At 40.6% G+C, this 27,692-nt stretch overlaps 1 protein-coding gene across 1 annotated transcript; it reads left to right on the top strand.

Moving 5' to 3' along the window:
* The first annotated feature begins 6,245 nt into the window (after nt 1–6,245).
* On the top strand, nt 6,246–11,629 carry LOC106083258 (lectin subunit alpha-like). Its single transcript, XM_013246170.2, has 3 exons — nt 6,246–6,421; nt 6,494–6,605; nt 11,258–11,629. The coding sequence occupies exons 1-3, from the start codon at nt 6,290–6,292 to the stop codon at nt 11,596–11,598; spliced, it is 585 nt and encodes a 194-aa protein (XP_013101624.2). The 5' UTR covers nt 6,246–6,289; the 3' UTR covers nt 11,599–11,629.
* The last annotated feature ends 16,063 nt before the right edge of the window (nt 11,630–27,692 follow it).

Genomic DNA, 27,692 nt, shown 5'->3' with positions numbered 1-27,692 from the left:
ATATTTAGATGTATTGCAAACGGAATGACAAAATGAATATACCCCCATCCTTCGGTGGTGGGTATACGAATAGTCCGATTTGAACCATATTTGGGTCCGATGTTGGGAAGTCTAAAACTACACACTGTTTCAAATTTGAGCGAAATCGGTAAAAAAATATGGCCTTCAGACCCTTTATAGAGAGATCGGTCTATATGGCAGCTATATCTAAATGTAGTCTGATCCGAACGATATTTATCGGATGTTGAGAGGCCTAAAATCACTCTCTATTTCAAATTTCAGCGAAATCGGTTAAAAGATTTAGCTTTTATGGGCTTCAGACCCTTTATCGGGAGATCGGTCTATATGACAGCTATATCCAAATATAGACCGATCCAAACCATATTTAGGTCCGATATTGGGAGGCCTAAAGCTACTTACAGTTTCAAATTTCAGCCAAATCGGGTAATAAATGCAGCTTTTATTGGCCTTAGATCCTCTATCGGCAGATCGGTATATATGGCAGCTATATCTAAATATAGTCCGATCTGAACTATATTTGAGCCAGATGTCTGGAGCCCTAAAACTACTCACGGTTTTAAATTTCAGCGAAATCGGATAAAAAATAAAGCATTTATGGGCATTTGCCCCTTTTTCGGGAGATCGGTCTATATAGCTGCTATATCCAAATATGGTCCGATTTGACCAGTTCAAGAACTTAACCCGCGTACATCAAAAAGACGTATCTGTGCCAAATTTCAGCTTAATATTTCAGTTTTTGAAGGCTGTAGAGTGATTTCAACAGACGGACGGACAGACGGATAAACACACGGACATCGTTAAATCGTCTTAGAATTTTACGACGATCCGAAATATATACCCTTTGTAGGGTCAGAAATTGATATTTCGAAATGTTGCAAACGGAATGACTAAATGAATATACCCCCTTTCCCATGGTGGTGTGTATAAAAAGCTTTTATTTACTTCATATCCAATATTGGCAGATCGGTCTTTACGGCAGCTTTATCCAAATATAGTCCGATCTGAACCATATTTTGGTCGAATGTCCGCTTAAGGCTCAAAACAACTCACTGTTTCAAATTTCTGCTAAATCGGGCAGTAAATAAAGCTTTAATGGGTTTCAGAGCCTACATCCGGCTGCAGCAAAAATACGTATCTGTGCCAAATTTTAACTTAATTTCTCAATTTTTGAAGGCTATGGAGTGATTACAACAGGGTTGGAAATTGATATTTCGATTTGTTGCAAATGATGAATGTCATGAATGTACCCCTTATCCTATAGTGGTGGGTATAAATCTAGTCACATAGTTATGTGACGCACCTCACAAAAAATGGAAGTGTCTTCCGAGGTTAGCGTGTATTTTGGTCACTTCAAGCGAATTTTTCATAGTTAACCCTAAAGTTCATATTTTATGATTTAAAGATCCAAGAATCCAAAACACAAGCGTACTAAGTTCGGTCGGGCCGAATCTTGGGAACCCACCACCATGGATTCTGCAAAAAAATGTAAACAAAATAAATTTCTACCCAATCAGTCACAGTGGAAGTCGTAGCGAAACACTCATGCAAAATGTGGGAGCTATATCAGGTTATCGACCGATTCATACCATACTTGGCACGTAACAAACCACTACATGCAAAATTTCAGCTTAATCGGACCACAATTGCTGCAAAATTTCAGCTAAATCGGATAATAATTGCGTACTCTACTGGCTGAAGAAGTCAAGATCCCAGATCGGTTTATATGGCAGCTATATCAGGTTATGGACCGATTTGATCCATTCTTAACACAGTTGTTGAAAGTCATAACAAAACACCTCATGCAAAATTTCAGCTAAATCGGATAATAATTGCGTCCTCTAGTGGCTGAAGAAGTCAAGATCCCAGATCGGTTTATATGGCAGCTATATCAGGTTATGGACCCATTTGAACCGTTCTTAACACAGTTGCTGGAAGTCATAATAAAACACCTCATGCAAAATTTCAGCCAAATCGGATAAGAATTTCTCCCTGTAGAGGCTCAAAAAGTCAAGACCCCAGATCGGTTTATATGGCAGCTATATCAGGTTATGGACTGATTTGAACCATAGTACAGCTGTTGGAAGTCATAGCGAAACACGTCGTGCAAAATTTCATTTCAATCGGATAAGAATTGCGCCCTCTAGAGGCTCAAGAAGTCAAGATTCAAGATCGGTTTATATCGGCTTATCATCGGCTTATCAGGTTATGGACCGATTGGAACTTTCTTTGTACAGTTGTTGGAAGTCATTACAAAACACGTCGTGCAAAATTTCAGTCAAATCTGATAGGAATTGTGCCCTCTAGCGGCTCAAGAAGTCAAGCCCCCAGATTGGTTTATATGCCAGCTATATCAGGTTACGAACCGATTTCAACCGTATTTATCACAGTTGTTGGAATAAAACACCTCATGCAAAATTTCAGCTAAATCGGATAAGAAGTATGCCTTCTAGTGGCTCAAGAAGTCAAGATCCCAGATCGGCTAATATGACACCTATATCAAAACGTGGACCAATATAGCCCATTTACAATCCCTACCGACCTACACTAATAAGAAGTATTTGTGTAAAATTTCAAGCGGCTAGCTTTACTCCTTCGAAAGCTAGCGTGCTTTCGACAGACAGACGGACTGACGAACGTACAGACGGACGGGCATGGCTAGTTCGACTTAAAATGTCATGACGATCAAAAATATATAAACTTTATGGGGTCTTAGACGAATATTTCGAGGAGTTACAAACAGAATGACGAAATTTGTATACCCCCATCCTATGGTGGAGGGTATAAAAATTTACATAATTAACTGAAACTTTGCACAGATATTTTATTGTCCATAAGCAGGTTAAGCTCAAAGTTGGACTATATAGGGCTATATCTTGATATAGCCCTGCCGGTTTAAAGTTTTTGTCTAATAAAAGCCATGTTTATTATCCGATTTCGTTGAAACTTGTTACAATGTGTTGCGTTAAGCACTTCGACATTTCTACCGAGTGTGGTCAAGATCGGACTATACTTCGATATAGCTGCCATATATACGGATCTCCTGATTTAAGGTCTGGGGCCCAGCAGGTGTATTTATTATGCCAGTACGCTGATATTCGTCATAGTGACCTATATAAACCTTTCGACATCAGCGTCATGAACGGTTTCCATCGGTCTATAATTGTATATAGCCGCCATAGATACCGAACTGCCGATTTAAGGTATTGGGGGCAAAAAAAAGGCATATTTATTACCCGATATCGCTAAAATTTTACACAGTGCCCATTTATTTTTTGGTTATTTGGCGGCCCCTACCATCACCCTATTTCCAAATACCTCTCATTTAAATCCCACATTGTCGCTATCGGTCTCCATGCCTGTTTGAGGGGGTTTTGTAGTGGGGCGGCAACCTTCGGAATTTATTACCTTTCATTTGAGACCTACTTTGGCCCAATAGGAAGATTTCTAAGTGGTTTTTGGGCGGGACGGCCCCCTGAGTTTGTTTGTATGTTTGTGTGTTCCTTATAGACTCAGAAACAGCTGAACCGATTTTCTTGAAACTTTCACAGATGGTGCATAATGACCCCGTGGTGAAAATAGGGTACTACTTTTTTTGATATTTTAAGGGGGGCGGACCCTCCCCCTTACCCTAATTTTCAGAAACGCCAGATCTCGGAGATGGGTGGTGCGATTTAAGCGAAATTTTGTGTGCTCTCATATAGTACCCTAAAAATAAAAATTTGGTATCCAAATTTCGGATGGGGTACCTAGGGGGGCTGCCCCACCCTAAAACCTACCAATCATATATTTAGACCAATCACGACAATATGGGACTCAAATGAAAGGTATTTAGGATAAGAAAACGTATCTGCTATCCAATCGGACCAAGTGCTAGGGGGACCACCCCAAGCCCCAAAACACCTCTAAATCGGACATATTTACCGACTATGACAATATGGGACTCAAATGAAAGGTATTTGTGAGTAGAAAACGAATCTAATATCCAAATGTGGGACCACGTTTCGGGGGGTCCACCCCTTCGCCCCAAAACACCCCCCAAACTGGACTTATTAACTGACCATGGGAATATGGGACTTAAATAAAAGGTATTTGAATGTAGAATACGAATCTGATATCCAAATATGAGACCAAGTGTTTGGCGGGCCGCCTCACCAAAAACATCCCCCAAAGGGGACAAATTTACAACCATAGCAATATGGGGCTCAAATGAAAGATCTTTGGGAGTAAAGCACGAATTTGATATCAATATTCGGGAAAAGTGTCTATGGGGCCACGCCACCCTCACAACACCACCCAAATAGTAAGTATTTTCTGACTATTGCAATATGAGTCTCAAATAAGAGGGTTTTTAGAATGGAACACGATTCGGATATATATTTTCAAGGCCAACTCATTGAGTGGCCGCCCATCGCCCAAAACACCCCCCCCCCCCCCCCAGCCTGTGATGTTTGCCGACTATGGAAATATGGAGCTCAAGTTAAAGGTATTTGGGAATAGACCACGTATCTGATATCAACATTAGGGAATAACTGTCTAGGGGACGTTCCACCACCATAACAACCCCCAAGCAGAACGTATTTGCTCACCAAAACAATTTGGGTCTTAAAGAGAGTGGAACTAAATGTTCATAGTTTTTAGGGCCAATACCCCAAAACCGGACATTTTTGTTGTCTTTTGCAATAAGGAGTTTAAATGAGATTAGAAAACGAATTTGATATCCAATTTTGAGGGCAATGGCAATATGGGGTTCAAAGAAATGATATATGAGAATAGAATACATTGCTGATATATTTTCCGTGCTCCCCAAAACACCCCTAAATGGGGCACATTTACCGACCATGCCAATGTGGAGCTTAAATGAAAGGTATTGATACCCACTTTCGGGACCAATTTTCCGGGGATCTACCCCTTTCTCAAAATACCTCACAAACAGCAATTTTTAGTGACCATCGCAATATGGGGCTCAAAAAGGGTAGTTGGGAGTAGAATACGAGTTTGATATCCAAATGTAGGACCATGTATTTTGGGCATCACCTCGCACCCGCCAAAGGGAAAACATTTTTCGACCATGCCAAACAGCAATTTTTTACTGACCATCGCAATATGGGGCTCAAATAAAGGTATTTGGGAGTAGAATACGAATTTGATATCCAAATGTAGGACCATGTATTTAGGGCACCACCAATTTCCCAAAGCACCCCCAAAGGGAAAAAATTTTTCGACCATGCCAATATGTGGCTCAAATGAAAGGTATTTGAGATTAGAAAACGAATTTGATAACCTATTTTGGGCCATGTGTTTGAGGGACGTCTCATCCTGTAAACTCCTCTTAAGCCAATGGCAATATAGGGTTTAAATACATGGTATTTGAGAGAAGAGCACGATGCTGATATTTTTTCAGGGCCAGGTATCTGGGGGACCATCTCTTCCCCGAAAACACCACTAAATTAGACATCATGAGAATATCGGGCTGAAATAAAGTATTGCCCAAAAAGTAATTGCGGATTTTTTTAAAAGAAAGTAAATGCATTTTTAATAAAGCTTAGAATGAACTTTAATCAAATATACTTTTTTACACTTTTTTTCTAAAGCAAGCTAAAAGTAACAGCTGATAACTGACAGAAGAAAGAATGCAATTACAGAGTCACAAGCTGTGAAAAAATTTGTGAACGCCGACTATATGAAAAATCCGCAATTACTTTTTGGGCAACCCAATATTTTTAGAATGGAGTACACCTTACATCCCATTCATAGACCAATAAAGTTCATATGGGATTCAGATAAAGGCACTTATATTGCTAAACTGTTAGTCAAGTTAGCATGGTATTTCACTAAAAGATCTTTAAATGTCGAAAATAAATATTCCAAGGAAACTTTTGTTCCATATAAAGTAAAAGAAGGCGCAGCGGAGCGGGCCTGGGTCAGCTAGTAACATTTAAAGATCAATTTTAAAATTTAAACTTAGGGTGTTGCAAAGCATACCCGGCCAGCTGTTTACTATACATTTGCGTAGATTTTATTTCATTGAATTTGATATTCTCGATTACAAAATTCTGGGTAGACAAGCCTTATCTATAGGAAATTCCACAAAATATATTGTATGCCTTTCCTTATCGCTTTCCTCTAACAGTTGATATTCCAAATATACATGTGAAATTCTACAAATAGAAATGGACACACATAATATGAAAATTAAATTATGGATCAAGTCTAAATTTAAAGTGTTTCAAATATCAAGTGGCCAGTCTAAATTGCAGCTTTTTAATCGATGGACATGACGTCTCTTTTTAAGTTAGAAATTGTTTTATTGAGCGGCTTTCTGTGTGGCTTGGCAGCGGCTGAGCCGAAATGGTACACCACCTCTGATGGAAGACGATTTTTGATTGATAAAGAGGAAAAGGTATGAGAGAAGCACAAGAACTGCAAACACCACAGATTATCAATAACACAACTCCTCTTCTATAATTACAAGTACAATTGGTTTCAAGCTTCGCACGAATGTGGGCGGCGTAACCTGCAGTTGCTGGAGATAGACTCGAATGAAAAGAATGTATTACTTATGGAGGATGTGCTGGAGAAAGCAGGTTGGTAAGAATGAACACGAAAAACCTCCATTTGGTTTGGAAACATTGGGAAACACTGGGAATCCCTGTTAATACTTTTTTGAAACGGGTTTATATTGGGTTGCCCAAAAAGTAATTGCGCATTTTTCATATAGTCGGCGTTGACAAATTTTTTCAACGGCTTGTGACTCTGTAATTGCATTCTCTCTTCTGTCAGTTATCAGCTGTTACTTTTAGCTTGCTTTAGAAAAAAGTGCGCGAAATTTTGTTTACATTTGTTTGTTTGGCGTCAATTTTAATATGGAGCCCACAAAGGAGCATTTTCGTCATCTTTTACTTTATTATTTCCGTAAAGGAAAAAACGCGGAGCAGGTTGCTAAAAAGTTACGAGATGTGTATGGTGATAAAGCCTTAAAAGGAAGACAGTGTCAAAATTGGTTTTGCAAATTCCGTTCTGGAGATTTTTCACTTAAAGATGAGCCACGTTCAGGTCGGCCAAATGAAGTTGATGATGACCAAATCAAAGCATTAATCGAATTGGATCGTCATGTAACTGAGCGTGAGATAGGAGAGAAGTTAAATATACCAAAATCAACCGTTCATTATCACATAAAACGACTTGGACTGGTGAAAAAGCTTGATATTTGGGTACCACATGTATTGAAAGAAATTCATTTAACAAACCGTATCAACGCTTGTGATATGCACCTAAAACGCAATCCGTTTTTAAAACGAATCATAACTGGAGATGGAAAATGGATTGTTTACAACAACGTTAGTCGAAAACGATCATGGTCCAAGCATGGTGAACCAGCTCAAACTACTTCAAAGGCTGATATCCACCAAAAGAAGGTTATGCTGTCTGTTTGGTGGGATTGGAAGGGTGTGGTATATTTTGAGCTGCTTCCAAGGAACCAAACGATTAATTCGGATGTTTACTGTCAACAATTGGACAAATTGAATTGGACAATCGTAAAGGTGTCATATTCCACCAGGACAACGCTAGACCGCACACATCTTTGTTCACTTGCCAAAAACTGAGTGAGCTTGGCTGGGAACTTTTGATGCATCCACCATATAGCCCTGACCTTGCACCATCAGACTACCATTTATTTCGATCTTTGCAGAACTCCTTAAATGGTAAAACTGTCGGCAATGATGAGGCTATAAAATCACACTTGGTTCAGTTTTTTGCAGATAAAGGCCAGAAGTTCTATGACCGTGGAATACTAAATTTTCCAGGAAGATGGCAAAAGGTTATCGAACAAAATGGCAATTATATATTTGATTAAAGTTCATTCTAAGTTTTATTAAAAATGCATTTACTTTCTTTTAAAAAATCCGCAATTACTTTTTGGGCAACCAATATATATGGGAGCCATAACTACTACTGAACCGATTTCCATGAAATTAACCAGTCATGTCGAGAGTCATAAGAAAATAGTTCCTGCCAAATTTCGAGAAAATCGGTTAACAAATGGCCATATTATTGCAGTATTACTGCAAATCGGACGAACATATATACGGGAGCTATATCCAAATCTGAACCGATTTTTTTTGTCTTTAGGCCGAAAGACACGCCCACGCCAAATTTGAAGATGATCGGGTGAAAATTGCGACCTGTAGTTTGCACACAAATTAACATGGACAGACGGACAGACAGACAGACGGACAGACAGACAGGCAGACGGACAGACAGACAGGCAGACGGACATAGCTAAATCGAATCAGAAAGTGATTCTGAGTCGATCGGTATACTTATCAACGGGTCCATCTCTCTTCCTTTTGGGTGTTACAAACTAATTCACTAAGTTATAATACCGTGTACCACAGTAGTGGTGTAGGATATAAAAAAGGTTTTCTGACATTCCGACCCTTAATCGGCACATCGGTCTATATGACAGCAATATCTTAATACAGTCCGATCTTTACCATATTTGGGTCGGATAGCGGGTGACCAAAAACTACTTACTGTTTCAAATTTCAGCGAAATCGGATAAAAAATAAAGCTTTTATAGGCTTCAGACCCTTTATCGGGAGATCGGTCTATATGGCAGCTATATCCAAGTGTAGTCCGATCTGAACCATATTTGGGTCAGAAGCCTTAAACTACTCAATCTTTCAAATTTCTGCGAAATCGGATAAAAAATAAAGCTTTTATGGGCTTTAGACCCCTTATCAGGAGATCGGTCTATATGGCAGCTATATCTAAATATAGTCCGATCTGAACCATATTTAGGTCGGATACCAGAGGGCTTAAAATTCTCACTGTTTTAAATTTCTGCGAAATCGGATGAAAAATAAAGCATTTATGGACAATAGACCCTATATCGGAAAATCGGTCTATATAGCAGTTGTATCCAAATATGGTCCGATTTGGCCAGTTCAAGAACTTAACTAGCGTGCATCAAAAAGACGTATATGTGCCAAATTTCAACTGAGTGATTACAACAGACAGACGGACAGACGGATAGATGGACAGACACACGGACATAGTTAAATCGTCTTAGAATTTTACGACGATCCCAAATATATATATTTTGTAGGGTCGGAACTTGATATTTCGATGTGTTGCAAACAGAATGACTAAATGGCCCTATGACCCTATTCTACTGTGGTGGGTATAAAAATATGCTTTCCACTCCATATGGAAATGGGCTGGTCTGGATCATATTTGATTCAGGTGTGAAATTTTCACAGATTTGGTAGGTTGGTCTGGATGGAAACATAGGCTATATAATTTTTTGATATCGGCAGGGGGGCGGACCCTCCCCCTTCCACCAAAAGTACTACCCAAAAATAAAAGTGCACCGAGCGAGACAATATGGCATTCAAATTGAAAGCTATTCAAGAGTAGAGAACGAATTTCATAATAAAAGGTGGGTCCAAGTACCTGGGTGGGGGGGGGGGGGCGCCCCAACCCCAAAACCCCTTAAAATAAGTTTATTTGACGATCATGACAATATGGGACTCAAATGAAAGGTATTCGGGAGTAGATTACGAATATGGTCAGGAAGTAGGAATAGGCTTTGTAATTTGTTAATAACGAAAGGGGTGGACCCTCCACCGTTACCCCAAAAACACCATCCAAAATCAAAAGTGGACCGATAAGGACAGTATGGGTATCAAATGAAAAGTATGCGGGAGTAGATAACGAATCAGGCATACAAATTCATGTCGAAGTATAGGGGATAAACACACCCCCACAAAAACGCCCAAAATGGGCACATTTGCCAATCACGGGTATATGGGACTCGGTTTGTTTGTTCCGTATAGACTGAAAAACGGCAGAACCGATATTCTCGAAATGTTCACATATCGTGTAGATTGGTCTGGAAGTCAACATAGGCTATATAATTTTTCGGTATCGGAAGGGGGACGGACCCTCCCCCTTATGCCAAAAACACAACCCAAAATCAAAAGTGGACCGATCGCCACAATATAGGTATCAAATGAAAGGTATTGGAGAGTAGAATACGAATATGATATTAAAATTTGAGTCTATGTGCCCATCAGGTCGCCCCAACCCCAAAACTCCCCCAAATAGACATATTAGACATTCATTTCAACATGGAACTCAAATGAAAGGTATTCGGGAGTAAATTTCGAATCTGGCATACAAAATCAGATCGAAGTATAGGGGGTCACGCCACCCCTCAAAAACATCATTAGACCCATTATGACTACATGATACTTGGCTGAACCGATTTTCTTAAAATTTTCATAGGTTGTGTACGTTTGTCTGGAAGGAAACATAGGCTTTATAATTTTTAGGTAACCACAAAAACGCCACCCATATTCGAAAGTGGTCCGATGGGCACAATAAGGGTATCATATGAAAGGCGGCCCCCCAGGCACTTGGTCTCATATTTGGATATCAGATTCGTATTCTACATTCAAATACCTTTTATTTAAGCCCCATATTTCCATGGTCAGCAAATAAGTCCAATTTGGGGGGTGTTTTGGGGTGAAGGGGTGGACTCCCAGAAACGTGGTCCCACATTTGGATATTAGATTCGTATTCTACTCGCAAATACCTTTCATTTGAGTCCCATATTGCCATGGTCGGTAAATATGTCCGATTTAGAAGTGTTTTGGGGCTTGGGGTAGTCCCCCTAGCACTTGGTCCGACAATTGCATATCAGAAACGTTTTCTTATCTCAAATACCTTTCATTTGAGTCCCATATTGTCGTGATTGGTCTAAATATATGTTTGGTAGGTTTTAGGGAGGGGCGGCCCCCCTAGGTACCCCATCCGAAATTTGGATACCAAATTTTTATTTTTAGGGTATTATATGAGAGCACACAAAATTTCGCTTAAATCGCACCACCGATTTCCGAGATCTGGCGTTTCTGAAAATTAGGGTAAGGGGAGGGTCCGCGCCCCCTTCAGATATCAAAAAATTTAGTACCCTATTTTCATCATATATATATATATTTCGAAGTGTTACAATCGTAATGACTAGATTAGTATATGGCCATCCCATGGTGGTGGGTATAAAAAGGTACTAAGTTCGGCCCGGCCGTACGTTGGATACCCCAACCATCGATAAGGATAAGGACGGATAGGGAGATTATTTGATCGGTAACGGTAGAAAGCGGCATTGAGATTTACAATACATAGATGGAAGAATACATTTCTCAAATAAAGGTATTTTTTTCTATTTTTATAGACATTGGAGACGCTTACCTTTGGATTGGCGCGATTGATGAATTCAGTAGTAGTAGTAATAGAGATTTTTATTGGACATCTTCTGGAAGAAAAATGAATTTTACACATTGGATGGACGGGGAACCATCCACGTCGGATGAACACTGCGTGATAATGCATGGAACTTGTCACAATTTTCTATGGGATGATCGTGGTTGTACTAGTAATTGGGGTTTTATTTGCGAAGAACGTTATTTGGATGTCGGCTGCAAAAAAGACTGCAAAGAAGAGAAAAACGAAGCTATTAAGAAATATTCAGAATTGTTCATATCTTTACTTGACGATTGTTCTGAATTTGAATAACGGCGAAAAATAAACTGCTGAATGAACTTAATTGAAAAAAAAAAAATCTAACAAGTAAAAGCGTGCTAAGTTCGGCAGGGCCGAATCTTATATACCCTCCACCATGTGTCGCAATTGTCGAGTTCTGTACCGGTGTCTCTTTTTAGGCCCACAAAGGAAAGGAAAGGATAAAAGAAAGGAATTGCTATGCTATTGGAGCTATATCAAGTTATGGACCGATTGGGATCATAATGTGATGAATTTTGGTCATTTTGTAAAATTTCAGCCAAATCGAATAAGGATTACGCCCTTTAGGGGTTCAAAAACTCAAATAGGGAGATCGTTTTATAGGGGAACTGTATTGGGTTATAGAACGATTCAGACCCTATTTGACACGTATGTTGGCACTCATGGCAGAAGCCGTTGTACGAAATTTCACCCAAAATCAGATAATAATTGCGCCCCCTAAAGGTTCAAGAAGTCAAAATTCCAGATCGGTTTATATGGCAGCTATATCAGGTTATGCATCGATTTCACCCGTACTTGGCACAAATGTTGAAAATCATAACAAAACAACTCATGCAAAATTTCAGCCAGTTGTTGAAAGTCATAATGAAACACGTCGTGCAAAATGGCGAAATCGTATTAGCGAAATCGAATAGGATTTGCCCCCCCTAAAGGTTCAAGAAGTCAAGATCCCAGATCGGTTTATATGGCAGCTATATCAGGTTTTGCATCGATTTCATCCGTACTTGACACAGTTGTTGGATATCATGGCGAAACACGTCGTGTCAAATTTTATTTCAATCGGATAAGAACTGCGCCCTCTAGAGGCTCCAGAAGTCAAGACCCAAGATCGGTTTATATGGCAGCTATATCAGGTTATGGACCGATTTAAACCATACTTTGCTATCACAATAAAATACGTCGTGCAAAATTTCATTCCAATCGGATAAGAACTGCGCCCTGTAGAGGCTCCAGAAGTCAAGACCCAAGATCGGTTTATATGGCAGCTATATCAAAACATGGACCGATATGGCCCGTTTACAATCCCAACCGACCTACGCCAATAAAAAGTATTTGTTCAAAATTTCAAGCGGCTATCTTTACTCCTTCGAAAGTTAGCGTGCTTTCTAAAGACAGACAAAACATCGCATGTAAAATGTCAGCCTAATCGGACAAAAATTGCGGCTTCTAAGGACTTAAGAGGTCAAATCTCGAGATTGGTTTATATGGAAGCTATATCAGGTTGTAGACCGATTTAGACCGAACTTGGTAGTTATTGGAAGTCATAACAGGAACACTACATGCAAAAGTTCAGCCTAATCGGACATAAATTGTGGCATGTAATGGCTCAAGAAGTCAAATCAGGAGGTCGGTTTAGATGTGAGCTATATCAGCTTATATACTCCGAAAGCCTGGCAGGAGGCAAGGGTGGTGTTTATACCCAGGCCCGGCAAGGCAAGTTATGCGACACCAAAGGCCTACAGACCCATAAGCCTTACGTCCTTTCTACTCAAAACCATGGAACGTATAGTGGACCCCATGATAAAGAGTTCGACCAGCCATCGAACTGCTCAAATACAAACAGCATGCCTATGTCAAGGGAAGGTCGGTGGAGACTGCCCTGCAGGAGGTTATGCATAAAATAGAAGAATCCTTCGATGCCAAAATGTACACCCTGGCGGTATGCGTTGACATTGAAAGGGCTTTTAACAATGTGCGCACCGACACACTGATTCAATCCTTAGACCACTACCGGGTGGACCCGGTCCTTAGGGACTGGATAAACCATATGCTAAGGAACAGGTGGATAAATTGTGTATCCCATGGCATAAATATAAGGGAGAAGGTGGCATAGGGCACGCCACAGGGGGGCATTTTATCGCCACTCCTATGGGTGACCACCATAAATGACCTATTACGGATGCTGACTGAGGAGGGATTTGAACCCGTCTGCTACGCAGACTATGTTATAATACTTCTAAGAGGTAAGGATCCGAACGAGCTATGCAGAAGGGCCGAAAGGTTTTTGCACATGGCATATGGCTGGGCTAAGGATCTGAACGAGCTATGCAGAAGGGCCGAAAGGGTCTTGCATATGGCATATGACTGGGCTAGACCGAGAGGTCTCAATGCTAACCCAGCGAAGACTGAAAAATGCCTGTTCACGAGGAAGACGAAGGTGCGACAATTTAACGCACCACGTTTCCTCAATAAGACGATTTCGATATCTGACAAGGTCAAATACTCAGGTGTGATCTTGGACGAGAAACTGAATAGGAACTGTCACATTCAGGAGCGTACTGAGAAGGCTTACAGAGGTTGGGCACTATGTAGACGGGCCGTAGGCTCGAAATGGGGCCTGAATCCTAGGATAGTACACTGGCTCTATAGGAGCTTGACTACACCAATACTTACTTACGTCTCAGTAGTTTGGTGTAATGCTATGGAGAAAAAGTGCAACATAAGGACCATACAACAGGTTCCGAGAACATGTTGTCTTGGCATAGGAGGAGCGATGAGGACCACGCCCACTAGGGCGCTGGAGACTATTCTAGATATACGACCCATTGACTTAAGGCGATAGGAGGATGGGATCAGCTCATACCATCGCGGTATAATCGAGGCGACGATAGGAAACCTGGTAGGATGGGAACAGAACAGGAAAGCTATGAGACTTAAGGCGATGGGAGAATGGATTGAGAATTGCAAATTGCAAATTTTGCCCATGAACATACCACTAAGGAACAGGGGCAAACTTCTCACATATCAATGAGTGCAGTACGATTCAAGTTTAAGCTCCATGATAAGGGGCCTCCTTTTTATAGCCGAGTCCGAACGGCGTGCCGCAGTGCGACACCTCTTTGGAGAGAAGTTTTACATGGCATAGTACCTCACAAATGTTGCCAGCATTAGGAGGGGAAAACCAACGTTGAAAAATTTTTCTGATGGTCTCGCCAGGATTCGAACCCAGGCGTTCAGCGTCATAGGCGGACATGCTAACCTCTGCGCTACGGTGAGAATGGGAACAGCTTATTCCATCGCGGTATAATCCAGGCGACGATAGGAAACCTAGAGGAAAGGGAAGAGGTTTCCGATCGGATACCTGAGATAAACCTTGATTTCGAGTGCGTGGCACTGCTGCCATCGGCACAGTCTTGGGTTGAGGGAATCCTAGCATTGCCATCTGGTAGATCATGTTACACGGATGGTTCAAAGCTAGACGAAATAGTGGGCCTGGGGGTCTACATTGAGAACCCAAGGACTGAGATCTGTTTTATACTGCCTGACCATAATACGGTCCTGCAGGTGGAGATCCGGGCGATAACGGAATGCATAAAGTGGTGTGGTGCTAACGCGAGAACGTCGAGTGATAACATCTTTACCGACAGTAAAATTGCCATGAGGGCAATAACAACCAGGCCGGTAAGGTCACCAACAGTCTGGCAGTGTAAGAAAAAGATTAACGCCTTCTCTGAAGATGGCAAAATCCGCATCGTTTGGGTGCCAGGCCATTACGGAGTAAGGGGAAATGAAAGGGCAGACGATTTGGCAGTGAAGACCAGAGGACTGCCGTCAATAAACATAGCTAAACCGAAGCCTTTCGGGTCGACGCAGTCCGAGTTAAGTGAATGGGCGACGAATGCGCATGCAACATGGTGGAACAATGAAACGGTCCGTATGACGGCGAAAATCCTATGGAGGATCCAGATCGTGAGAAGGCGAGGCTATTACTGACAGAAAACAAAAAAGAAGGTCAGTATAGCTTTCGAAATCATAATGCGACACATAGGACTACGAGCTCACTTATGCAAAATCGGTGTGGCATGTGATAGTGTGTGTGGGGCATGTAAGATAGAGCTGCCAAAAGGATCAATGGCACTATCGATCTGAATATCGATTGATTTTTTTCCTTTCGATACTATCGGGAAAGTTAATAATTGGGTTGCCCAAAAAGTAATTGCGGATTTTTCATATAGTCGGCGTTGACAAATTTTTTCACAGCTTGTGACTCTGTAATTGCATTCTTTCTTCTGTCAGTTATCAGGTGTTACTTTTAGCTTGCTTTTAAAAAAATCCGCAATTACTTTTTGGACAACCCAATATTTTTGAAAAATTGAACAAAACTAAGCGATCCGACACTGAAGATATTTTTGAAGATGCATTGCGCCTATAGAGGGCGCAATTTTCATCCGATTGAGCTAAGTGTTTTACAATGTTTTTTCTTATGACTTCCAACTGACTTGAAAAAATTTGGTTTTATAGGGTCGTGCATTGATACTGATTCTACATAAATCGATCTCTTGATATGTGCTTCTCATTTTCGTTCGAAATATAGATGATGGAGAACTAACGATAGTATCGATACTACCGATATCGATTATAAGAAATATCGAAATATCGAATGTTGCGATTATCGATAGTTTGCCAGCTCTAATGTGAGGCGGATGGAGAGACGTTGGATCATTTCCTTTGTCATTGCCCGGCTTTCGCGTCCAACCGATACCGGCACTTAGGTGGAGACACAATGCCAGACATGAACCAACTAAGGGGAGTGGTATTGAAAACAATTAAGGATTTTGTAAGTAGCACGGAATTCCTAACTGGAAATTTTTTTTTAGAGGTTACTTTCTAGTTTTCAGAGCGCACAACAAGCCGATTACTGGCTTACTGCATGTTCATAGTGGCAAGGGGCGGATTAGTATATGGACCTTCTTTTCAACCTAACCTAAATCCATGCTCACGAAATTCGGCAAGAAGGTTACTCTTCAGCCCATTAGTGAAATTCATATAAATCGGTCCAGATTAGATAACTACTCAAAATTGCACAGGGATTACCACTATGACTCCAACTATATGTGGGGAATTTCATTTACAATTTAAGCTTATTTTAATTTCGGCGGCTAAGACTGCATACCCAATGTTGTATAAGGTACCTATCAGACCGGCTTTGCCCTACTTTGGTCACTCCTCACTTGTCTTAATTTGTAATTCTTCTTTATAGTACTTCTATTTTTATGAATTTTTACAGTGGCTAATGTATCTTTAATCACAAACCAATTTGTGTCCCCCAATTAGACTTACATTGTCTGGGTATCAATGTCAAGTAGATCTCTTCCACAAACCTTAGTAATCATAATTAAGTTTGTCGTTTCATATTTGGAGTATATATGCGACGTATTTGTTTTTCTTTGTGTTTGCAACATACTTACATTCATTTGCAGCATATTTGTTGTGTCGGTTGAGGGTGATTTATGTTGACTTTATTCATCCAAGAGATGCGGATGACAACTTACAAATAACTCTGTGGTCGGTCTCATGAGTATTTAATTAGACGCCTCATATTTTATGCATGATAAGTATGTTATTAGATTTAACTAAAATCATGTATTCGTAATTAGAGTCACTTTGATGTCGAAAATCTTATTATCTTTGTAACATCAAATATATATGACAAATGTGTTGCTGCACTGAAAACAAAGTTGGCCCAAAATCTAAGATTTTTATACCCACCACCGAAGGATGGGGGTATATTAATTTTGTCCTTCCGCTTGCAACACATCGAAATATCCATTTCCAACCCTATAAGGTATTCATTGGCTTGCCCAAAAAGTAATTGCGGATTTTTCATATAGTCGGCGTTCACAAATTTTCAACGGATTGTGACTCTATAATTGCATTCTTTCTTCTGTCAGTTATCAGCTGTTACTTTTCATTCTAAGTTTTATTAAAAATGCATTTACTTTCTTTTAAAAAATCTGCAATTACTTTTTGAGCAACCCAATATATTTTTGATCCGGGTAAAAATCTAAGACTATCTAGCCATGTCCGTCCGTCTGTCTATTGAAATCACGCTAGAGATTTTAAACATTAAGATATTGAGCTGAAATTTTGCACAGATTCTTTTTTTGCCCATAAGCAGGTTAAGTTCGCAGGTGGGCTATATTGGACTATATCTTCATATATCTCCCATATAGACCGATTCGCCGATTTTGGGGTCTTAGGCATATAAAGGCCATATTTATTATCCGATTTTGCTGAAATTTGGGACAGTGAGTTGTGTTAAGCCACTCGGTATATTTCTTCAATTTGGCACAGATCAGTCCAGATTTAAATATAGCTGCGATATAGACCGATCCTCCGATTTTGGGTCTTAGGCCCATAAAAGGCGCATTTATTGGCCGATTTTTGGGAAATTTGGGACAGTGAGTTGTGTCAGGACCTTCGACATCCTTCTTCTATTTGGCCCAGGTCTATTCAGATTTGGATATAGCTGCGATATAGACCGATTCGCCGATTTAGGGTCTTAGGCCCATAAAAGGCGCATTTATTGGCCGATTTCGCCGAAATTTGGGACAGTGCGTTATGTAAGGCCCAGATCGGTTCAGACTTGAAAATAGCTGCCATATAGATCAATCTTTCGATTGAAGTTTTTGGGCCCCTAAAAAGGAGCATTTATTGTCCTATGTCGTTGAAATTTGGAAAAGAGTTACGTAAGGTTCTTCGACATCTTTCTGCAATTTGGCGCAGATCGGTCCAGATTCGAATATAGCTGCCATATAGACCGATCTCTCGATTTAAGGTTTCGGGCCCATAAAAGGCGCATTTATTGCACGATGTCTCCCAAATTTGAAACAAAGAGTTGCGTAAGGTTCTTCGACATCTTTCTGCAATTTAGTCTAGATCGATCAAGATTTGAATATAGCTGCCATGTAGACCGATATGTCGATTTAAAGTCTTGGCCCAAAAAAAAAGGGCGCATTAATTGTCCGATGTCACCGAAATTTGGGACAGTGAGTTGTGTTAGGCCCTCCGACATCCTTTTTATACCCTCCACCATAGAATGGGGGTATACTTATTTCATCATTCTGTTTGTAACACCTCGAAATATGCGCCTGAAATATTCTTGATCGTCATGTCGTTTTAAGTTGATCTAGCCATATTCGTCCGTCTGTCCGTCCGTCCAACCGTCTATCTGTCGAAAGCACGCTTACTTTCGAAGGAATAAAGCTAGCCGTTTGAAATTTTGCCCAAACACTTCGTATTAGTGTAGGTCGGTTGGGATTGTAAATGGGCCAAATCGGTCCATCTTTTGATGTAACTGCCATATAAACCGATCTGGGATCTTGACTTCTTGAGCCTCTAGAGGGCGCAATTCTCGTCCGATTTGACTGAAATTTTACACGTGGTGTTTCGGTACTACATCCAACAACTGCGCTAAGTATAGTTCCAATCGGTCCATTTCTTGATATAGCTGCCATTTAAACCGATCTTGGGTCTTGACTTCTTGAGCCTCTAGAGGGCGTAATCGTGTTTTGTTATGACTTCTAATAACTGTGTTAAGTATAGCGCAAATCGGTACGTAACCTAATATAGCTGCCATATAAACCGATTTGGGATCTTGACTTCTTGAGCCTCTAGAGAGCGTAATTCTCATTCGGTTCGGCTGAAATTTTACACGAGGTGTTTTGGTATCACTTCCAACAACTTCGCTAAGTATGGTTTAAATTGGTCTATGTTTTGATATAGCTGCCATATAAACCGATCATGGGTCTTGACTTCTTGAGCCTCTAGAGGGCGCAATTCTCGTCCGATTTGACTGAAATTTTGCCCGTAGTGTTTTGATATCACTTCCAATAACTGTGTTAAGTATGATTCAAATCGGTTAATAATCTGGTATAGCTGTCATATAAACCGATCTTGGATCTTGACTTCTTGAGCGTCTAGAGGGCGTAATTCTCATCCAATTCGGCTGAAATTTTGCACGAGGTGTTTTGTTATGACTTCCAACAACTGTGTTAAGTATAGCGAAAATCGGTACGTAACCTGATATAGCTGCCATATAAACCGATCTGGGATCTTGACTTCTTGAGCCTCTAGAGGGCGTAATTCTCATCCGATTCGACTGAAATTTTGCACGAGGTGTTTTGGTATCACTTCCAATAACTTCGCTAAGTATGGTTTAAATCGGTCTATGTTGTGATATAGCTGTCATTTAGACCGATCTTGGGTCTTGACTTCTTGACCCTCTAGAGGTCGCAATTCTCACCGATTTGACTGAAATTTTGCATGTCGTGTTTTGGTATACCACGTGTTTGCACGTGGTATTTTGGTATCATTTCCAACAACTTCGCTTAGTATAGTTCCAATCGGTCCATGTTTTGATATAGCTGCCATATAAACCGATCGAGGATCTTGACTTCTTGGGCCTCTAGAGGTCGCAATTCTCAACCGATTTGACTGAAATTTTGCATGTCGTGTTTAGGTATGACTTCCAATAACTGTGCTAAGTATCGCGCAAATCGGTACGTAACCTGATATAGCTGCCATATAAACTGATCTGGGATCTTGACTTCTTGAGCCTCTAGAGGCCGCAATTCTCATCCGATATGGCAGAAATTTTGATATCTCTCATAACCTTCAACATACGTGTCTAATATGGTCTGAATCGATCAATAGCTTGATACAACTCCCATATAAACCTATCCCCCGTTTTTGCTTTTTGAGCCCTTACAAGGCGCAATTCTTAACCGAATGAACTGAAATATTACACAATGACTTCTACAATGTTTAACATTCATTTATGGTCCGAATCGGACTATAACCAGATATAGCTCAAATAGCATAACAGTTCTTAATCAAAATTCTTTGTTTGCCTTAAAAGAGATACCGCGCATAGAACTCGACAAATGCGATCAATGGTGGAGGGTATATAAGATTCGGCCCGGCCGAACTTAGCACGCTCTTATTTGTTTGTGATGTTCTCGCCATGATTCAAACCCAGTCTGAAATACATTGTCTCCAGCTTTACTACGGTGGATGAGAGGCTAGCCACAATCCGCATAAAAGCTAAATTCTTCAACATCAGCCTTATTTGTGCCCATGCCCCGATGGAAGACAAAGACGAGCAGACCAAGGATATTTTCTACAAGCGCCTAGAGAGAGAATATGACCGCTGGTCCGCCCATGATATTAAAATCGTTCTGGGAGATTTTAATGCGAAAATAGGGAAGGAAGACATTTTTGGTCCAACAGTCGGAAAGTTTAGCCTCCACGAGATAATGTCTAGTAATGGGTTGAGGCTGATTGATTTCGTCAAAGCTGGACTTTGAAAAGCAGCAAACACAACAGCATACTCAACTCGACTGACCCAATTGCTTGATGAAAGCACTCCTTATTCCGATGGTATAATGGCACAGTGACAAACTATTGCCCACTCCATGGGAAATGGCGCAAAATCCGTACTTTTGTACCGTAAGCCTCCTTCAAGAAATCTATGGTACGACCAAGAATGTCGAGCAACCCTGCAGTCAGTAGCAACACGCCAGATGGAGGAGAGGTATCGGGAGAAAAGGAGAGCGGAGAAACGTCTATTCCGTAGAAAGAAAAGGGAAATGGGAAGACATGAGTGTGAGCGAATTAAGATATACAGGAGTCAGAATGAAGTCCAGATATTCTACCAAAGAATTAAACATCAAACCGATGGCTTTAGTGCAGACAAATAAGAAAATCTGGTAACTGACACTGATAACATGCTGAGGATATGGAGATACCCAACTGCCAGTATCCAACGTTGGTGGCGAAGAGGATACCGCAGAATCAATCCCTGATGATGGTATGGAATGTTTACCTCTTAGTCAGAATGAGGTCTAAGTAGCAGCGATCCAACTAAAGAACAACAAGGCAGCAGAAGACGACGGGTTACCCGCTGAAGTATTTCTAACCGGAAGCGACACGCTGATAAGGCGTAGTTATCAGCTTATCTGCGCATTCTGGCTAGAAGAACGCATACCCGATGATTGGAACCTCAGCATACTATGTCCCGTACACAAGAAAGGAGACGAGACGGAATGTGCCAACTACAGAGGAATAAGTCTCCTCCCCATCGCATCCATCGTGAAAGATTAAAACCTAAAGTCAATGAGATAATTGGGCCCTATCAATGCGGCTTTAGATCTGGTAAATCCACCCTGGACCAGATATTCACATTGGGCCAAACCCTGGAAAGGCCCGATAAGGACAAATCAACACTTACCATCTCTTTGTTGACTACAAAGCCGCCTTCGATACTCCTTTACGTTCAAAGGTATTTCAAGCCATGTCTGAGTTTGGCATCCCTGCAAAATTAATAAGACTCTGCAGGATGACACTTGCTGAGACGCGTTCCTATGTAGGAATAGAAAAACATCTCTCCGAACCATTTAATACCAGACGAGGTTTCAGACAAGGAAACTGCCTATCGGGTGATCTCTTAAATATCCTGCTGGAGAAGATTATACGAGATGCAGATGTGAATTGATATGGCACACTACTCACAAGAGAACACATGCTGCTCACCTATGCCGACGACATCGATATCATAGGTCGGCCACTGGAAGTAGTAACTGCAGTCTTTGAAAGAATCGAAAGAGAGTCAGTGAAAATGGGTCAGGCAGTAAAGGGAGATAAGACGAAATGGATGGTTTCAACTCCCAAAAAGCCTTGCACAACCGAGCAGATAAAGAAAATGGAGAAAGTTTGAAACCACAATTTTGATACAGTCAGTAACTTTATCTACCTCGGCAGCGCCGTAACCGAAATGAATGACACTAGTTTTGAGATTAAGCGAAGAATAATACTGGCAAACAGATGCTACTTTGGACTAAGTAAGCAGTTTAGAAACAAGGCCATCTATCGACAGGCGAAGATTACCCTATACAAGACACTGATGCTACCCGTGCTGTTATATGGTTTTGAAGCATGGGTACTTGTTAAAGCAGACGAGGCAGTGCTTGGAGTATTTGAGAGAAAGATTCTTCGTAAAATATATGGACCAGCAGATGAGGCAGTGCTTGGAGTATTTGAGAGAAAGATTCTTCGTAAAATATATGGACCAGCAGATGAGGCAGTGCTTGGAGTATTTGAGAAAAAGATTCTTCGTAAAATATATGGACCAGCAGATGAGGCAGTGCTTGGAGTATTTGGGAGAAAGATTCTTCGTAAAATATATGGACCAGCAGATGAGGCAGTACTTGGAGTATTTGGGAGAAAGATTCTTCGTAAAATATATGGAACAGTTTGCATTAATGGGGAATATAGGCGACGTATGAAGCACGAGCTGTATGACGACGACAGCATAGTTACACACATCAAAATACAACGTCGGCGTTGGCTAGGTCATGTTGTCAGAATGGATGAAGAAGCTCCCGCAAAGAAGTCTTTTGAAGGCAAACACAATGGTACACGCAAACCGGGAAGACCAAAAGCCTGATGGAAAGATCAAGTGGTGGGAGAAACCTCGAAACTTGGTGTCAGAGATTTTAGAATGAGCGCAGAAGATCTAGGCACTTGGAATGCTATTCTACGTTCGTTTAGTGGATCAAATGGTCTGTCACAGCCAATTAAAGTAAGTGAGTATATTTGGAGCCAAATTATCTTTGCCTACATAGCAAGATGCCTTATTTAATACACCATCTACTAATCCTTCGAAATGATCTGTTTTTTATTTTTATTTCCCCCTAAATTTGGGGCTAATGTTCAAGCTATTTATAATTCATTTTTTAAATCCTACCATAATTCTTGCCACAATTTGTTTTTAATTTCATTATCTTTAATGCATTCCAAAGCTAAGCTGTTTTCATCTTCGTCGTCCTCGTCGTCTTGTAGTTGCCCCCTACTGTACTCGTAAAAAACAAATTTTAATGGACATTTTGTGCAAAGTTTTAACATTTCGAATCTATTTCATTTTTAATTTTTTATTATGCAACTGTGCCGTCGCATACTGCAATAGGTCTTGCCCATTTTTTCTACAGTTTTTCCCCATTCTGGCTCTACAATTGCCATATTACGCTGCCTTGCCGCCAAATAGCCTTCGCAGGCTTCCTCTCATCCTCTCTTCCTCTCTCTCTGTATAGCATAGTTCTTAGACAACAAAAGAACATTATTGCAAGAACATAGACCAAGTTTTCTATGAGCGCCAAATGGATTTTCTGCTTCCTATTTTACTTTCATTTCGTTGGCATTCTGGCTTAGTTCCAAAATCATAATGATAAGCAATAAATTTGTTGTTCTAATACGGATGTCATGGGAAAGGAAGAGAATTTGGAGAGAAAAAAATTTTTATACAAAATTATTCGTTCGATTTTTCAAAACCAAAACTTTTTGAAAAAAAAAGATTTCTATGAAAATAGTCCTAAATAAGTTTTCTTAAAGCAAATTTCGTCGAAATGTTTTTTTTAGTGAAAAATGTTGGCCAAATTTTATTGCCTGTTGCTCAAATACTTTCATTTGAGCCACATATTGGTCGGTAAATTTGTACTTTTCGGGGGTGTTTTGGCGAAGGGACGGTGCCCCAAATACATGGTCCCACATTTGGATATCAGATTCCTATTCTACTCGCAAATACCTATATTTAAGTCCCTTATTGCCATGGTCAGTAAGTAATTGACCCCCAGAAAATTGGTCCTGAAGATGGGTATCACTATCATTCTCTACTACCCAATACCTCTGATTCGAGCCCACATTGATATGGTCGCTAAATTTGCCCGATTGACGGGAGTTTTTGGGGAGTGGGGTGGTCCCTAAAACACTTAGCCCTGAAAATATTTCAGCATTGTGATCTACTCTCAAATATCATTTCTTTGAACCCCGTATTGCCATTGGCCTCAAAATTGGACATCAAATTAGATTTCTAATAGCAAATAGCTTTCTTTAAAACCCCTTATTGCAAAACGTCTGCAAATATGTCCGGTTTGGAGGGTGGGGCCTAAAAACTATCAATATCGTGTTCCACTCTCTTTGAGCCCCAAATTGTAATGGTGAGCATAAACTTCCTATTTCCCATCATAGTTTCAGATTGTTGATATCAGGTTCATGCTCTACTCCCAAATATCTTTCATTTGAGCACCGTGTTTCCATAGTCGGCAAACATGATTGGTGTGGTGGCGAGGGTGGAGGGGGGATACATCAGATTCGTGATCTACACCCAAAGACCTTTCATTTGAGCTCCATATGGCCATGATCGGTAAATAAGTCCTGTTTGGAGGGTGTTTGGGAAGGGATGGACTCCCAGAAATTTGGTCCCACATTTAAATATCATATTCGTGCTCTACTCCCAAAGACCTTTCATTTGAGTCCCATATTGGTTTGGTCGGTAACTATGTCCGATTTAGGGGTGTTTTGGGTGGTCCCCCAAACACTTGGTCCGACAATTGGATATCAGATACGTTTTCTTATCATAAATACCTCACATTTGAGTGCCTTATTGTGGAGATTGCTCAATATATATATTTGGTAGGTTTTGGGGGTGGGACCCCCCCCTAGGTACCCCATCCGAAATTTGGATACCAAATTTTTGTTTTGGGTTACTATAAAAGAGCACACAAAATTTCGCTTAAACCCATCTCCGAGATTTGGCGTTTCTGAAAATTAAGGTAAGGGGGAGGAAGCGACCGCCAATCGATAGTCATATTCGTACTCTACTCTTTTATTGGAGTACCTACCATATGGTCCCGATCGGTTCACTTTGGATTTTGGGCGGTTTTGGGCTTGGGACGGCTGCCTAGATACTTGTATCCAATTTTTAATAACATATTCATACTCTACTCCCGAAAACCTTTCATTGGGGTCCTACATTGTCACAATCGATTCATTTGTTATTTGAGGCGCTATTCTTGTGGCCACGCCCTAATTGTTTGGATCCAATTTTTGTTACCACATTCGTATTATACTCCCGAAAAAACCTTTCACTTGAGTCCGTTATTGTTCCAATCGATTAACTTTGATTTTTATACCCTCCACCATAGGATGGGGGTATACTAATTTCGTCATTCTGGTTTGTAACTACTCGAAATATTCGTCTGAGGCCCCATAAAATTTATATATTCTTGATCGTCGTGACATTTTATGTCGATCTAGCCATGTCCGTCCGTCTGTCCGTCCGTCTGTTCGTCCATCCGTCCGTCTGTCTGTCTGTCAAAGGCACGCTAACTTTCGAAGGAGTAAAGCAAGCCGCTTGAAATTTTGCACAAATACTTGTTATTAGTGTTGGTCGGTTGGGATTGTAAATGGGTCATATCGGTCCATGTTTTGATATAGCTGCCATATAAACCGATCTTGGGTCTTGACTTCTTGAGCCTCTAGATGGCGCAATTCTTATTCGATTGAAATGAAATTTTGCATGAAGTATTTTGTTATGATATCCAACAACTGCGCAATTCTTATCCGATTTGCCAGAAATTTTGTACGACGGATCCCCTCATGACCATCAACATACGTGTTTATTATGGTCTGAATCGTTCTATAGCCTGATACAGATCCCATATAAATCGATCTCTCTATTTTACTTATTAAGCTTCCAAAGGACGCAATTTTTATTCGAATTGGCTGACATTTTACACAGGTAACCAACATATAATTTAATTGTGGTCCGAGCCGGACCAAATCTTGATATCGCTCTAATAGCAGAGCAAATCCTTTCTTTTATCCTTTTTTTGCATAAGAAGAGATGCCGGGAAAATAACTCGACAAATGCGATCCATGGGGGAGGGTACATAGGATTCGGCCCGGCCGAACTTAGCACGCTCTTACTTGTAAGTGGTATTTTTGGTGTGGTTTTGGGCAGGACGGCTCCCTAGGTACTTGGACCCAATTTTAAATATCATATTCATACTCTATATTCATATTCGTTTTCTGCTCCCGAAAACCTTTCATTTGAGTCCCATATAGTAATGATCGGTCCACTTTTGATTTTTGGCGCTACTTTTGGGGCGGTTTTGGGCCTGGGGTGGATACGATATTCGTATTAAGCTCCCGAATACCTATCATTTGAGTCCCATGTTGTCCCAATCGGTAAATATGTTCTGCGGGCGGTTTTGGGGGGTGGGGAGGCCCCTCAGACACCAAGGAATAAATTTTTATGTCAGAATTGTACTCTACTTTTAAATACCTTTCATTTAAAAACCGAATTGCCCAAATCGGTAAAAGTTTCCTATTGGGTTGTGTTTTTGATCGTGGGGGACCCCCCTAACACTTTGTGTAACATTTTTACACCAAGTTCGTTATGTACTCTTAAATACCTTTCATTTGATACCCATATTGTCCCAATCGGTAAATATGTCCGTTCAGGTGGGTTCTGGGATGGGGCGTCCCCCCAGGTTTTGATCCCAAAATGTTATACCAATTTCGTGTTTTTGGTTTGCCATAATGTGGTATGCAAAATTTCGCTTAAATAGCTGCACAGATCTCTGAGATCAAGCGTTTTTAAAAATTAAGGTTAGAGAGAGGGTCCGCCCCACCTTCGGATATCAAAAAACCTAGTACCCTATTTTCACAGGGGGCTCAAACTCTATCATCTGTGAAAATTTCATGAAAATCTGTTCAGCCGTTATTGACAGACAAGTAAACAAAGCGCAACAATTTTATTTTATACCCACCACCATGGGTTGGAGGTATACTAATTTAATCATTCCGTTTGTAAGACCTCGAAATATTCATCTAAGACCCATAAAGTATATATATTTTTGATCATTTCGACGATCTGAGTCGATCTAGCCTTGTCGTCCGTCGATCCGTCTGTCGAAATCACGATAGCGGTCGAACGCGTAAAGCCAGCCGCTTGAAATTTTGCACAAATGCATATTATTGATGAAGGTCGTTGGGGATTGGAAATTGGCCATATCGGTTCAGATTCAGATATAGCTCCCATATAAACCGACAGCCCGATTTGACTTCTTGAGCCCCTGGAGGCTGAAATTTGTGGCCGATTTTGCATGTAGTGTTCTGAACTTTTTTTTTACGTTGAAAATTTCAAAGATTGTGTAGGTTAGTCTGGAAGGAAACATAGGCTATATAATTTTTTGATATCGGAAGGAGGACGGACCCTACCCCTTACCCTAAAAGTACTACCCAATAATAAAGGTGGACCGATAGGGACAATATGGGACTCAAATGAAAGGAGTTCGGGAGTAGATTGCGAATATGGACATGAAGGTGAAATAGGCTTTATAATTTGTTGACTTCGGAAGGGGGCGGACCCTCCCCCGTTACACAAAATCAAAAGTGGACCGATTGGGACAATATGGGTATCAAATGAAAGGTATTGGAAAATAAAATACGAATATGGTATTAAAGTT

The sequence above is a fragment of the Stomoxys calcitrans genome, chromosome 4 (assembly GCF_963082655.1).
Source record: "Stomoxys calcitrans chromosome 4, idStoCalc2.1, whole genome shotgun sequence".
NCBI classification, from domain to species: Eukaryota; Metazoa; Arthropoda; class Insecta; order Diptera; family Muscidae; genus Stomoxys; species Stomoxys calcitrans.
The sequence above is the reverse complement of the archived record's forward strand: the minus strand, read 5'-3'. Positions and strand labels throughout refer to the sequence as shown.

Excerpts from the sequence above, each read along its gene's own strand:
- LOC106083258 (XM_013246170.2), top strand. The coding sequence starts at position 6,290 with ATGGACATGACGTCTCTTTTTAAGTTAGAAATTGTTTTATTGAGCGGC. Across the intron at positions 6,422-6,493 it reads TGATTGATAAAGAGGAAAAG|TACAATTGGTTTCAAGCTTC; the intron begins GTATGAGAGAAG and ends TATAATTACAAG. Across the intron at positions 6,606-11,257 it reads GGATGTGCTGGAGAAAGCAG|ACATTGGAGACGCTTACCTT; the intron begins GTTGGTAAGAAT and ends CTATTTTTATAG.